General features: G+C 40.0%; 1 protein-coding gene across 2 annotated transcripts in view; it reads left to right on the forward strand.

Annotated features, from left to right (window-relative positions):
* cplx1 (complexin 1) overlaps window positions 1-12,394 on the forward strand; it is a 60,977-nt gene extending 48,583 nt beyond the window's left edge. The window contains exons 3-4 of one of the 2 annotated variants that reach the window (XM_005467198.4): window positions 2,590-2,765; window positions 8,671-12,393. In XM_005467198.4, coding sequence (XP_005467255.1) covers window positions 2,590-2,765; window positions 8,671-8,865 — 371 coding nt within the window. In that variant the 3' untranslated portion in view covers window positions 8,866-12,393. Of the gene's footprint in view, window positions 1-2,589; window positions 2,766-8,670 lie in introns of both variants that reach the window. The other variant, XM_005467199.4, reaches the window with a different exon arrangement.
* The last annotated feature ends 1,160 nt before the right edge of the window (window positions 12,395-13,554 follow it).

Here is a 13,554-nt window from a genome sequence, read left to right on the forward strand (position 1 = left end):
CTGTTGTCGTGGCATCTCCAGTGATTCTCTTCTTTCTGTGATTTCATGATTTCAGTTAGCAGCAGCAGTCTTTTGTTGCAAGTTGTAGGGCTACTCCCACCAGAAACTGCACTTGTAGAAAGGCTACTATGCCAAGCTCCCCAAGGCTGGAGAGCAGAACAAGAACATGCTGCCCAAGATGGCATAGAGAGTCTGTCTGTGGTCACTGAGAGACGAGGAGACTTACTGAAGAGGCAGCTGAATGACACTGAGGACTATCAAAAGCAACGTGCTACCGGGTTAGCGGTGATAAAACTATCAAAATAAGACTTTACATAGACTGCCTTTAAAGGACTCATGTTTGCTCACTGTACAAGCAGATGTTTGACATATATATCATAAAAACTCACAGATATCAATGATGGTGATGCACTACCTTCTCAATATGACAGCATGAGAGACATTAAAGAGTAACCGTGAAGAAACATTAATTAGCAATCACCCTGCGCTTTATGAGTAACGACCGGGGCTTGTACTGGTATGTCAATACGGCAAGCTCAAACTACAGCCAAGAACCTTAAGGTCATCACTGTCTCATCAATTTCACCGCCTAAACAGATGGCTCAGTCTTTGAGTGTTTCCTCCAGAGAACCAGTGAAGCTCAGCTTTACAGTCAAGCCCAGAGCGGCGGAGGAAGCAAAAGCCCTAACAGTGAAAGCAAGTACGCTGGGCCAAGGGCAGACGGAGAACCGAGTGTATTTCAAATTTACCCATGTCCAAAGGTCCAGTTCTCATTAAAATCAATTCCCTTCTTTCAAGCTGGAAGTGAGCAGAGTCATGGGTTCAAGATTCGTCAGACCACTGTTAGAGTGCTGGCTTGCTTCCAGCCAGCGAGCCGGAAAGAAGAGCTAATGCCTCTGGAGTCCGCACATACAGGCGGGGCTCCGTGTTACGCCAGTGTGCAAAAACACCTCGGGAGCAGCTCAACATGCAGACTGACAGTCAGGATTAGCCTGGGCAACTTCCTGATTTGATCTTTGGCTTTTCAAGTGATTGTCACTTTAAGGATGATAGCGGAGGGTTTTCACTTAAACCAACATTCTTGTTGCTCTGAGTGTATTGAATAAGCCTGTGGGACACTCATCCTGAAGGACACTAAAAGGGTCGTGAACTGGTTAGCTGAATTGCTTAATTTTGAAATGACCCCGGGCATCATTTCAAGTATAAAGCATCGATACCTGTGAGTGTTATGTTTTCCTGGATGGATTTGTATCTTAGGCCAGTAATCATACCTTTTAAAACACGATAAAATGGAAAACAAACAAAATATTTCCTCTCAGGGGCAAAAATCTTTGTGGAAGATATTTTTATTTGATTAATTTTAAGTGCAGTATTTGGCTTACTTTGAGCTCTGACAGCTTTGACAGTGTGGAGTCGGCACGTTTAATGCATTTTTTTTTCCAAAGCCAATGTTTTAATATTCTTTCTTCCTATAAAAAGTTCACGGTTGCCGCGTGTGATTAATGTTCAGACCCTTACATCCCGTGTATTTCTACAAAGGCAGGCGTGTTCCTTGGCTGAAGCGTGATGTAAATTACAGAATGATTCCAAGAGGCACTGGGGTGGAAACAAACACACTGGCCATATAGTGACGTATGAGCAATGTCAATTGACGCCTGCAGCACACACACCAGATGCTCCACTAACACACACACACATACACAAAAGAAGTGGTCCAGATAAAGCAGTATGTCAGTGCCTGCTGCAGCTTTGCTAGCGCCAGCAGGACTTTCGATAATCCGGCCTTCATCAAGAGAGCACCTCATCAAAAAGACTTTTTGGCATTCTTTTGTATACTTCCCCAAATTCAGAATCCGGTGTTTCATTAATGCCACGTAAACATCGCTGACAAAAAGCTCAACATTCACATTTAAGATACAGATCAGTGTGGTGAAGTGATAGAATGTTTAATTTCCAAGATAAGCGGCATTTAAATTGAGCAGATAAGACACACATTGGTTAAACCATCAGCAGCCAGCTGTGAAGCACAGAAGATATGATCTTTTTACCACATTCTCCATTCTCAGTTTTTACATATCTAATAAGTTCAGACATGAGTAGCAGAATGAGCCCCAGTGTCTGATTGTTATTGTCCCTTCAACAGCTCTCCATGCCTTTTGTTCTCTGGTCTTAACCCATGGTCCAAGTGGCGCTTGTATCTAAATTCCTCTTGGAGATAGTAAAGGGCCAAAATGAGCAGCACAAAGGCAATCAAGAGAATTGCTAATAATTTATTACAGTGTCTTTTATCTCAGCTCTCATGGTGCTGCTCACCTCTTGTTCTCTCCATTGTCAGACCCTTTTGTCTTTGGTTCAGTCGAGTGCTGCTCTTTCACTGGCCTGAGAGAGGATTTAAATACAAAGCAGTATCTATTGAATTATCCAGATTTCAGATGTACTGCTGCGCACATCAAATGTTGAAAACCAGCCCAATAGCTGTGATCTATTATGTGCAATCACTATGAACTGCCAGTGTCACTCCATAAAAGAAATGATTGATTGAATTTCTTTCATTTAACACTTTTTTTTTCTGTCTATTACCAACAACAGGGGCCACCAAAGACATGGGCAAGATGCTTGGTGGAGAGGAGGAGAAGGATCCTGATGCTCAGAAAAAAGAAGAGGAAAGGCAAGAAGCGCTGAGGCAACAGGAAGAGGAGAGGAAGGCCAAATATGCAAGAATGGAGGCAGAGAGAGAAAACATCCGACAGGGCATCAGGGATAAGGTAAACTTCAATACTAATAGAGCCTCACGAGTTAATCATGGTCGAAGTGCTCTCATTGTTCTTAAACTGTTATCCAGTCCACAGACTAAACAAACTGCTGTTCAGCTGTTACACATGCTTACATTCAAGAGTTTTTCTGGTACAACGAGAACGTTCCACTCAGCAAATAAAGCTCCTACACTTGATTTATAGTACTTCATTACATCTTCAGTGTGGCATGATGTGCACCTTCACAGAGGTGTAACTACATGTCAAACCAATGCAGACCCCAAACAACTGTGACAGGTCTGTTTGGTAGAAATATGCAATGTAAACTTGGGCAGCATGGTTACAGCCTCACAGCAAGAAGGTCGTGAAGTCGTGAGGTTGTGAGTTCGGCTCCGCCACCTGTCCAGGGCCTTTCTGTGTGGAGATTGGTTGTGTCATTTCTCCGGGTACTCCCCCAGCTTTCTCCCCCAGTCCAAGCACATGCAAGTAGTAGGGTTAGGTTAATTGGTGATTCTAAATTGACGCTAGCTGTGAATGTGAGTGTGAACGCTTGCCCGTCTGTCTGTATTAGCCCTGTGACAGACTGGCCTGCCTACCACGCCTCTTGCCCTATGGCAGCTGGAATAGGCTCCAGCCTCCCCTTGACCCTAAATTGGACAAGGAGAGGATAGAAACAGTGTAAATAAACAAATATAACTTCTGTAAAACAAAGTGGGATTGGCTTTAGTCGTAGAGAGATGCTGCTTTTGCTTCTCGTATAGTTCTGCTAACATGTCTATAAACCAAGCAGCAACCTCAACATCCCAAAAACTGCATTTCCTCAGGCTTCCTCAAAAACTTGCACTTTTTGCAAGTGTTTGATGACAATTGGAGTCACTGATCTGGACCTTTCTGCTCATTTTATGCTGCTTGAGCTTTTGTAATGAAATTATTTGAGAAATATTCGTCTTTGTGGTGAGGTACAGACTGTCCAGAAGTTGTGCTTCAGTTTTGGTTTTACTAGTTTGTTAACTAAAGTCAGCAGTGATATATCTGTCTGTGTTCAGCCCACACAGGGCCATGAATCCAGGCTGCAAACCAGTCCAGGTGGTATTAGCTAATAACTGAACAGTTACCCTTTCTGATCCAAAAACTGCAACGTCTGACTCAAAAAACAAAACAATCAAAGAAAAAAACATGCTGATAAACATACTGAGGCTTCAAACTGCAGGGTCAAAACCAGAGGGTGAAGTCATGGTGGTTACATCCATCTTTTATACATTGACTGCAATAAATTCAACCAGCTCTAAAAAAACATCTCTTGCATTTCGGTGACTGTTGTTCGAGACCTATTAGCTTCAGGCCCGTCATAAACAGCTCAGCTTCACTCATGGTCACAAAACAGACCGTCCACGGTCTTACCGCGAGACCGTCGCACAAATATAATCAACAGCATCAGCCTCTCTGGCATGGCTCTATAAGGATTCAACAAGTACTATAAATCAAGCCTTTATACTGCAAATTGCACTTTCAAATGAATTAGCTAATGGAGAATGGAGGTTTAAAAAACTGGACTACTTTATATTAGTTCTATGTTTTGATTTAAAACACTGCACTCTTAATTTTTTTTTTTAATTACTGGATATAGGTCCTTAAACATATTCCCTTCTGAAGTTCATTTTCAAAGTTCAATGGGAATTCTTGACTTAGTGGCCCTTTTTATATCACCAAGATGATTCTGGCTTTGATAATGTCTAAATTAATATTTGATTAAGCTGTAATAAGATATAAGATGATCAAAGTGTCTGCAGCTTGCTGGGAAGGGTTACCCTTGACACTGCTAATAATGCATTAGATATTTGACTTGAATGCCCTGAGAGAGACTGAAACTTTTCTATGTGTAGCTCTTATAAAACTATGTTTGGAGTTTGGGGATCAACTCTAAACTCTGCTGAGGCCCAGCACTTTTTCTTCTCGCTCTCTCTGTCTTTTTTTTTTTTTTAAACAGTGGTAGAAAAGAGGCAAAAAAGAACAATATGACAGCATATCTTTGGGAAGTGTTTGATTATAGCAAGGGGAGAGGGGCTGACTAAGCACGGCTGTTCGTTTCAACTGATGCAAGTCTTTGTTACTGTGGAACAAGTCTGAGAAAGAGAGAGAGACCGAGTGGAAACACAGGGAGTTATAGAAGAGAGCTACATCAACCAATTACACCAATGTTTGTTTTATTTCTGTCAGAAATTCAGAAGAACTATTTCTTAGGTACTGAAGTAAGATACACCCTTCCACCCAGTCAAAAAATATTTTGTTTCTCGATCTTGCTCAAGTTAAACTTTTCTTCATAGTCACATCTTTAAAATAGTCATTGTTGAAGGTATGTATATGAGGATTCCCACATTTTCCAACTGCAGCAGCTGGAGTGCTGTTAATATATTTTTTTGTATTGAAAGATTTGTGACAGTCTATGAATTATTATATAAAATTTTGTCAATAAAGCAGTCAGCACCGTAAGAGGTATCTATGCTCATGTGTACTACTCAGGACACAGGAAAGCATCAGTGCTGAGAGATTAGGTTATTCTTTAAAGTGGCAACAACATCCACCAACCACTCGACATTTGAAAGTCCATTTGCAGCCTGGAGTGTAGTGAGTCAAATGTTTGCTAGGGACTGCAGTTTGTGTCCTATAGGGAATTTTATCGTTTTTATTTTGCTTAATTTTCACTTCGGTTTTCTTTTTTCCTTTCCATTTTCAGACACATCTTAGTTTTAGACACCAAAAGCATTTGGTTGGGTTTTGGAAAAGATGGTAGCTTAACATTAACATTGCATATTACCAGTGTATGTATGTAAGGGATTGTTTACAAGCAAATACACCTGATGAGCTGTGAGTTAGACCCACTTAAAGATACACAAACTTTGTCCTTTGGCATTGATGTCGTTCCTCACCATTTGATGGTTAAGGCTGAGATGTGACAAAACATCAGTATTTGATGCTGTTTCTGAAAATCAGTGGATTTAACTGACCCGAGGAGGAAATGAAAACCTACAATTCAACAGTTCTGAAGGATTCTTCTGTTGACCTGATCTGAGCCAGTCTAGCCTAAAATAATATATTGTAATATAACATAATTTAGTATGCGGTATAATTGAAAAATAATGTCTAAAATCATTGTTGGCTAATCCAAATCAGCCATAAATGTGATTTATAGTCTGTGGCTGTGTTTGTGCTGTGATAGACTGTTGACCTGTCAGGGTCTACTCCCACTCTTTCCCTATGATACCTGATTTAGGCCTAAAATTGTCAAAATGTAATAAAGCACTGGAAGTTGTTGTAAGTAGCCAGTATTTTTAGACAAAGACATTCTGAGGATAGAGACCAGATCATGTTAGATGTCTCTGCCATGACTGGCTCCAGAATAACTGCTTCAAGTAAAATAATGAGAAACCAGAAATAACAAGTTCTTTGTCAGTGTGTCCAACTCTGTTGATTCAGCTCTTTGATACATATTTATTTCCAAGATTATCTTTTCATTTTTTAAACTGTAATCAAGTCTTTGAGGCTCAAACCTCAAAGAGAAAAAACATAAGATCTTGACAAAAGAGAGGTTTAGTCATGAAGGCAAAAAACCAAAAAATATTTAAAGCAACAGGTTTTTTTTTCAGCTGTTGTTCCCTCAAACAGTCGTACAGCTTCACTCCACAAACACACCCACACATGCCCCTGTGTTCCTCTCTGCAGTGGAAATGGACACTGCGACTCCTCCTTTAAGATATTTATTGCCACAGAATCACATTAGTGTGTGCCTGGCAAAGCAGTCAAGAGGTCATGGAGCAGTGCAGCTCATTTTCCCCTTCCCTGCCTCAAGATCAACTATCACTCGGCCCGCTGACCTCCCCGTGCACTGCAACCTTTTCCTTGCAGTCCTCCTGTATTGATTTTTCTCAATCTATGATCACAAATGCACAAAATACAACAAACTGGACACAGATCCTCAGGTTTAATGCAGAAATTGAGGTCAGGATCCTAGTTTCCGAATGGCAACAAATTCAATCTATCCATCTATTCTGAATTCATAAAAGCTTCAGGTTCAATTGTGGTGCTTGAAGTAACATGTTGCAATAACGATGAATTATTTCAGCCTGTCCGGACTTGTTTGTTTCATGTTATTGTCACAGTGTTTGGTTAGTTATGGGCATATCACTGATAAATTACAAAATCACGTCCATACTATCTTCCATGCAGTTCTTCACAGACATTACAGTATGGCTGTGAGAGTGCATTTCCCAGCTGATGTCTTTAATGTTTTAACAAGCTTGTTGTTCTCCAAACATACTCTTGATTTAGTAGTAGTCTTAAAAATGGGCTTTTTAAAAGCAAACCTTGTCCAGGACACCTGCCAAGTGCCTCTGCCTCTGTAATTGGTACATAAAATATCCAGGAAGGCTAAATTAGAGCTAGCAGCAGTTCAAGCCTCCATATACACCCACAAAAACATAACCAAAAATAAAACAAGAACCTGAACTTCTTTCTGCATCTAATTGCAGAAATCAGTCGCAACAGGACCTAAAAGGTTGCTGTATACATTGTGTTTAGCCTAATTTGCGTGCAGCCTCAAGCTAAGCCATGCAAAACAAGAAATCTGTTACTTTGTAAGAATACTTATTGCTTTACAATTAACCAGTTGCAACTTCCTGGAATTGCTTGAAATATTCATGTCTTTATGTCCCCATATTTAAAAGAAAGTGAATCCTAGTTTTCTCTGCAAGCCTCGTCACCAGCATTAATGCAAAAAAAACAAAAAAAACTAGCTTAAGGCCTTGTGTCTACAAATATAATAAATAAGTTTTTGGAAAGGCACTAATTATCAGAATGAATAGACTTTATAAAGGGTTGAGTTTAAAAAGAGGCAAATATACTGCTTAATGAAATGTTACAAGGGAATTTATTAAACTAGGCTTAGTGCAAATAAATGACTCCTTATAGGTATCCATATATGATGAGCTGGGAATCAGAGACACTACTGCCATACCCTGAAGTATCGCCAACACCAAAGGACACTTTGTATATCTTGTGAGACTCAAGCGGGTTTGACACATAGTGGAAGTATGCGAATGAGAATGGGGTGTTGTTTCATGCATGAAGCATAGCCCAGGTGCAGGCTGTGTAAAGATGCTCCTGAGACAATCCAGCACAGCAGGGTGCAAGATGCTAGCAGGCAGGGCATACATGGAACGCCATAACCAAGTGGCCGGCGTAGTATACAGAAACATCTGTGCCAAGTATGACCTGGAAGTCCCGAGGTCAAAATAGGAGAGCCCCCAAGGGTGATGGAGAATGACAGAGCAAGGATTCTGTGGGACTTCCAGATACAAACGGACAAAATGGTGGCGGCTAACCAACCGCAAGAAGACAGCTGTAGTGATAGATGTAGCGCTTCTGAATGACAGCAACATCAGGAAGAAGGAACACGAGAAACTCGAGAAATACCAAGAGCTCAGAGAAGAGCTGGAGAAAGTATATCGGAGCGTTAGGTGCAGTGACTCCCAAGCTAGGCGAGTGGCTCCAGCAGATCCCAGGAACAACATCGGAGATCTCTGTCCAGAAGAGCGCAGTCCTAGGAACAGCTAAGATACTGCGCAGGACCCTCAAGCTCCCAGGCCTCTGGTAGAGGATCCGAGCTTGAAGGATAGAATTTATACAACTGAAAAAAGCATTTTCATCATTGTAACAAAACTGACTACCTTAACTTAAAGGAATTGTGCTAAAATTCAATTTTTTGTCAACTCATCCATCTATCCTACCTGTACAGACTTGGTGGTTTTATGGTAACATCCTTCAGGCTTCTGTCTTTGCTTCTGTCTTGATTACAACCTCTACAGGATGTTCATTTTCTAACTATTTTTTGTTTTTACCTGTTTTCCCTTTCACCGTGCAGTATGGCATCAAGAAGAAGGAGGAGAAGGAAGCCGAGGCAGCAGCTGCTATGGAGCAGGCCTCCGAGGGCAGCCTCACCCGCCCGAAAAAAGCAGTTCCCGCTGGCTGCGGCGATGAGGAGGAAGAAGAGAGCATCGTGGATACGGTCATGAAATTCATCCCTGCACCACTCATGGATATGTTCAATAAAAAGTAACAGCGTTCTGGCTGAAAAATGGTTAACTTCTTACAATGTCCATCTAATCAATGCTGTACCACCCTGCCCCACCTCCAGCTGCAGCCACACCTTTCTTCACCTCCCTCCCACCCAGTCAACTCAACTTCTAAGTGTCCTGGAATTACACAACATGCTGTGATTTTGCCCTTAAGTTAAACTTTCTGATCTCACCGTGATTCATACTTTTTAATATCTCTGACAGAGATCTTTCTTGATAACCTGTGATTATTATCGTGTTTTAAAAAGTATGCAACACATACACAGATCGAATGTCTTTACTTAAGGCGAACTGATGCCATGTTTTCAAAATGCCCAGCACTTAGAATACGACCAGATATCACCCATCATCCACCCTTTTTGTTTGTAAATAGCCTCGGTTATATAAAAAGAGTACTATATATGAGTGAAATATGACGTATAACAAGATAACTAAGAGTATAAGCCATATTTTTAACCTGTAAGAAATTATCCAAATCATATCAAATTTAATTGAATCGTCCTGTTATGTTCTTGCTAATATTTGATACATACAGTGTATATACTTGCATTTTTATTGGTTCTCCTTGGTTAGGATCAGTTCCAAAAACTGTCCCTTATGTTCTCAGTGTTTTAATGTAAACGTGTAGTACGAACACTGGCAAAGCCAATACATCTGTAAACTCAAAAGTGAAGGAATTCAGTTGAAATGAAACTTTTTTTTGCTTTGTTTTGTTTACTTTTTTTTAAGCATGCAGTAAACTGTTGTGAAGTACTTATATGGATACCATTTCCTTTGTTATGATGAAGCAAAATACACTGAAATTTGAGGCAATAACTGGTTTTCCATTTTTATTTAGTTAATGTCTCATCCACCGACGTGTACAGTAAGCGATAATTGACTTTGTGTCTAAAATGTTCTTCCATGGAGGAAACTATAAATGTTCTCCATAAAGTTTGTCTTAAAAAGAGTAAAGTTAAATCCTTAAATTCTATAAAGTCACTGGCTATACATGTTTGAGGCTTAAAAAAACAAAGTTCCTTTTCTTCTGTGGTGTTGCGCACTGAGCTTTTTGTAATAGGAAGTGTAAACGTTTGGCCGGGCTCATTAGTTTTGAATCGTGCTAACACTTTCATCATTTTACTTTTTAAAAAGACACTTCCCAAACACAACTATGTTGTGAATACACTATATGTGAGCAGACAGTGACAATAGTGCAATATATTGTTCGAAATGAAGTTGTCTCGTGTCCGTTGGTTTAACTGATGGGAGTCAAGTCCCAAATCAGCAATAACAGACAATCTTCATTGTTGTGTGTTTAAAGTGAATCCTTAATGTTAGTCGATGTTAAAGATGCAAGGGTGGCTACTTACTGTAGTGAGAGTTAAGCCTTCATCAGTCAGAGGTATTTAATTAAACGAGGAAGAGAGAAAGTGGGATGATTCGTTTAATGTTGTTAAAAGTGTTCATCCACACGACATACGGCATCCAGGATTTGTGTTCACAGTTACAAACTGCAGGTTTTTACAAGCAGACATTAAAAAATCAAAGTCACGTTGGCATCTTGAAAAAAGGAAATTTACCTGCTCTTTACAGTTTACAGTTTACTCTGCCTTGCAGGTAACTGTAACGGCACAAATTTAAAAAATGAGGACAGAATATACTTATTCTCCTCATGCCTTTTCTTCTTTAAATTTCTCCATCATTCCCAGTGTCTTGTTAAACATTCCAGATATTTCAGACATTCCACCAGACTCGAGCTGGTAACACGCAAACTTAGATTTACACTACACCTCAGTAAATGCCTTTTCAGCCTACAAGTACATCACAATGAATAACTTAAATTTGATGCTGTAACCGCAAAATTTATCTAGACTGAATCTGATTAATGGCACTAAAATGTTGCTGCGGAGAGGTTATATTAGCTGCCATTTAGGAAAAGTCCCACATGAAGTCTAGGGGAAATCATAAATGTGCTTTTTGCAGTGATCATTTAAATTTTGTGAAGATTTTGGTAGGAAATTACTTTTGTGATCCACTTGTGCACAGTAGCCATAGGTAGGTGTTAAATTAGGGTTTTCAAAACCAGCTGTTTTGCCACATTATCACTGTTTTTTTTATTAAGCTAGCTAAACATGAAATGACACTAATTCTGATCTTGTGTATTTCTGTGGCGTAGAGAAAGGGGAATTTAGCTTCTCTCTGTGTTTTGTGAGCTCTGTAATCATGGTGAATATATACATATATACCCTGAATATGTTAAAACAAAATCAAATGGCACAGTGTGGTAAGATCATCTGTAGAGCACATTTATTGAACTTCCTGTGATTTTATTGTACCTGTAAACTGCCTTTGCCAGCCTCTGTTCCTACTGTGTGTTAGCAGCTAGCTAGAAGCCAGTAGATGTTTCATGCACTCAAATCCATCATCACAGCAGTTATTCAGTCAAACCAAAGAATAGTGCTGGTAGTATTAGACCTAGACAAGGGGTGTCATTCCCATTTAGTTCCTGCATATCTGATTTATTTTAAAATTCTCAGGTATTCTAGTAATGTTTTTCATAGACGTTTACCATAACTAGCCTTCACTTAGAGTCTTCATTGGGTTCTCGGCTAAAGAATTTTATATTTTCATTGCTAGCGAATTAGCCTATAGCTACAGTCTTTCTTTATGAGTGACATATCTCTTTTTTTGGCCCAGATAATAATCTAGAAAGCTACAATTACTGCCCCTGCAAAGGACGACAACACCTTAGCAAACGTCGTTAGCGCGTGCATTCCTTCAGGCTATGAGTGAGTGTGCTCTGAAATCAGATCAACCTTTGCTTCTCATCCACTGACATCATCATGGACTCATTTATCATCATCATCATCATCATCTTGTAAATGTCGGTTGATTGCGCTCCAAATGGCTTTTTGATCACTGCCTAAACAAACTGCCCAAGTCATGCGTAATCAATATCCTGTTGTCCAGTAGACTGTGTCAGACACCCAGTCAGTCATTTGTGCCGCTCATACAGCCATTGATGGAATTTAAAAAGCTGCCTGAAAAACATGGCACAAAAAAGGACAAAAAAAAAAAATCTTTTGATGTGACTTGAATGTAACTGTCTGACGTTTCTCTCTTCTTGCATCTGTCTCTCTCTTTTCTGTACTTGTTGAGAAGATATTTAGTCTGGTGCAGTATGTTTTTCTTTCTTGTCTGTAGCCGGTCCTGTCCTCTGGTGGTTGGTATTTTGAGAGAAAAAAACATGTTCATTTGATGTATTCTTTTGTACTGCAAAATCTTCTCACCCTCCTCCCCCCTCTCTCTCTCTCTCTGTAGCTCCCTATTTGTTGACCAACATGTATGCATGCTTATGGTGTGCGATGTAGGCAAGGTTGTTGATATAATCGTTCCGTGTCCTCTCTGTGTTTCAAAGCGCCACCTGTTAGCCTCACTGCATGCCATTTTAGACTAATATTTCGGTCTGTAACTTTCCTGCAAAAATGGAATCACCGCACACTGAGAATAAAGTGATTTCATATGATTTTTCATCGTCTTGTGTTTCTGCATTCAAACAGTACAGCAGCAAGTCTTTGGCTACCTGTGTGTACAAAAGAAAAAAAAAAACAATATATGGAAGGAATGGTAGAGTCATGTAGTGTGTTTCTGGGAGGCGGGATCATCCCCGCTTTGTGACTCTGAGACGTGACCTGCCGTCATGGATCATATCCCATTGCATGGCATTCGGTGAGGAAGTATGTGCAAAGACCTTTAATGTATTTCACATGTTACTGTTTGTGTCAGTCAAACCTGTTTTTCATCTCAACATGACTGTTGTGCATTTTTTACTTTTTTTTTCTCAGAAGGAATTTCAACATCTATTCAATAAAAGCGAAAAGGGCTGTAAACAGAATGCAGTGTGTCGTTCAAATCGCGATTGGAGGCAGACCTGACTTGTGATCGTGTCACAGTGAGTACATAGACATCAAAGAGATGCAAATGGGATATCTCTTATAGCGAACTGGTTGCCATAAGCGCGTCTGTGATAATGGGTTTACGGGTAACGGCAGACCTTTAACGTTAAACAAATCCACTGAAAAGATAATGGAGGAATGCCGAGGAGGGATCAGGGATGGCGCCCGACTTTTGAGCTGGTTTTAATTTGGGAACAGAAAGGAGGCTGAAAGTAAAACCAAATTATTCAATTAATCTGTTTTGACATTTCTGAGTTTATTGCTTCTCTCACTACTTTGGATTTCTAATGTTGCTTACCCACAAGGTTGCAAGCATCACATTTAAGCATTTACTGTTCAAGGCTTGTCATTTATGTACCTCCCACTCATGCATCAGCAAATTCCACTTGGTAAAGGTATGCTGACATTCTTCATTCTTCTCTGCAGTGCTGCCGTGCGTTTTCAGAAACACACAGCTTTTTTTCAAGAATAAACACGTTAATGTATCCATAAATAATAGTATTTTCACTTGTCTGATAAATCAGGCAATTTGGTTGCATTCTGTTGCACTTCAGAAACCACATGTGGTTTCCAGTGCACATGGGGAAAAATCTTTCTTACTGTCTGTTCCAACAGATGCTGAGCAATTTATGCTCTGCCGGCTCTTCACGCATAGATACTCCCATCATTTGACAGGTTGTTATTATTAGTATTTAAAATGCCATTAGCAGCAATATATTAAGATTAACAACT

This window comes from Oreochromis niloticus, linkage group LG2, assembly GCF_001858045.2.
Source record: "Oreochromis niloticus isolate F11D_XX linkage group LG2, O_niloticus_UMD_NMBU, whole genome shotgun sequence".
In the NCBI taxonomy this organism is placed as follows: domain Eukaryota; kingdom Metazoa; phylum Chordata; class Actinopteri; order Cichliformes; family Cichlidae; genus Oreochromis; species Oreochromis niloticus.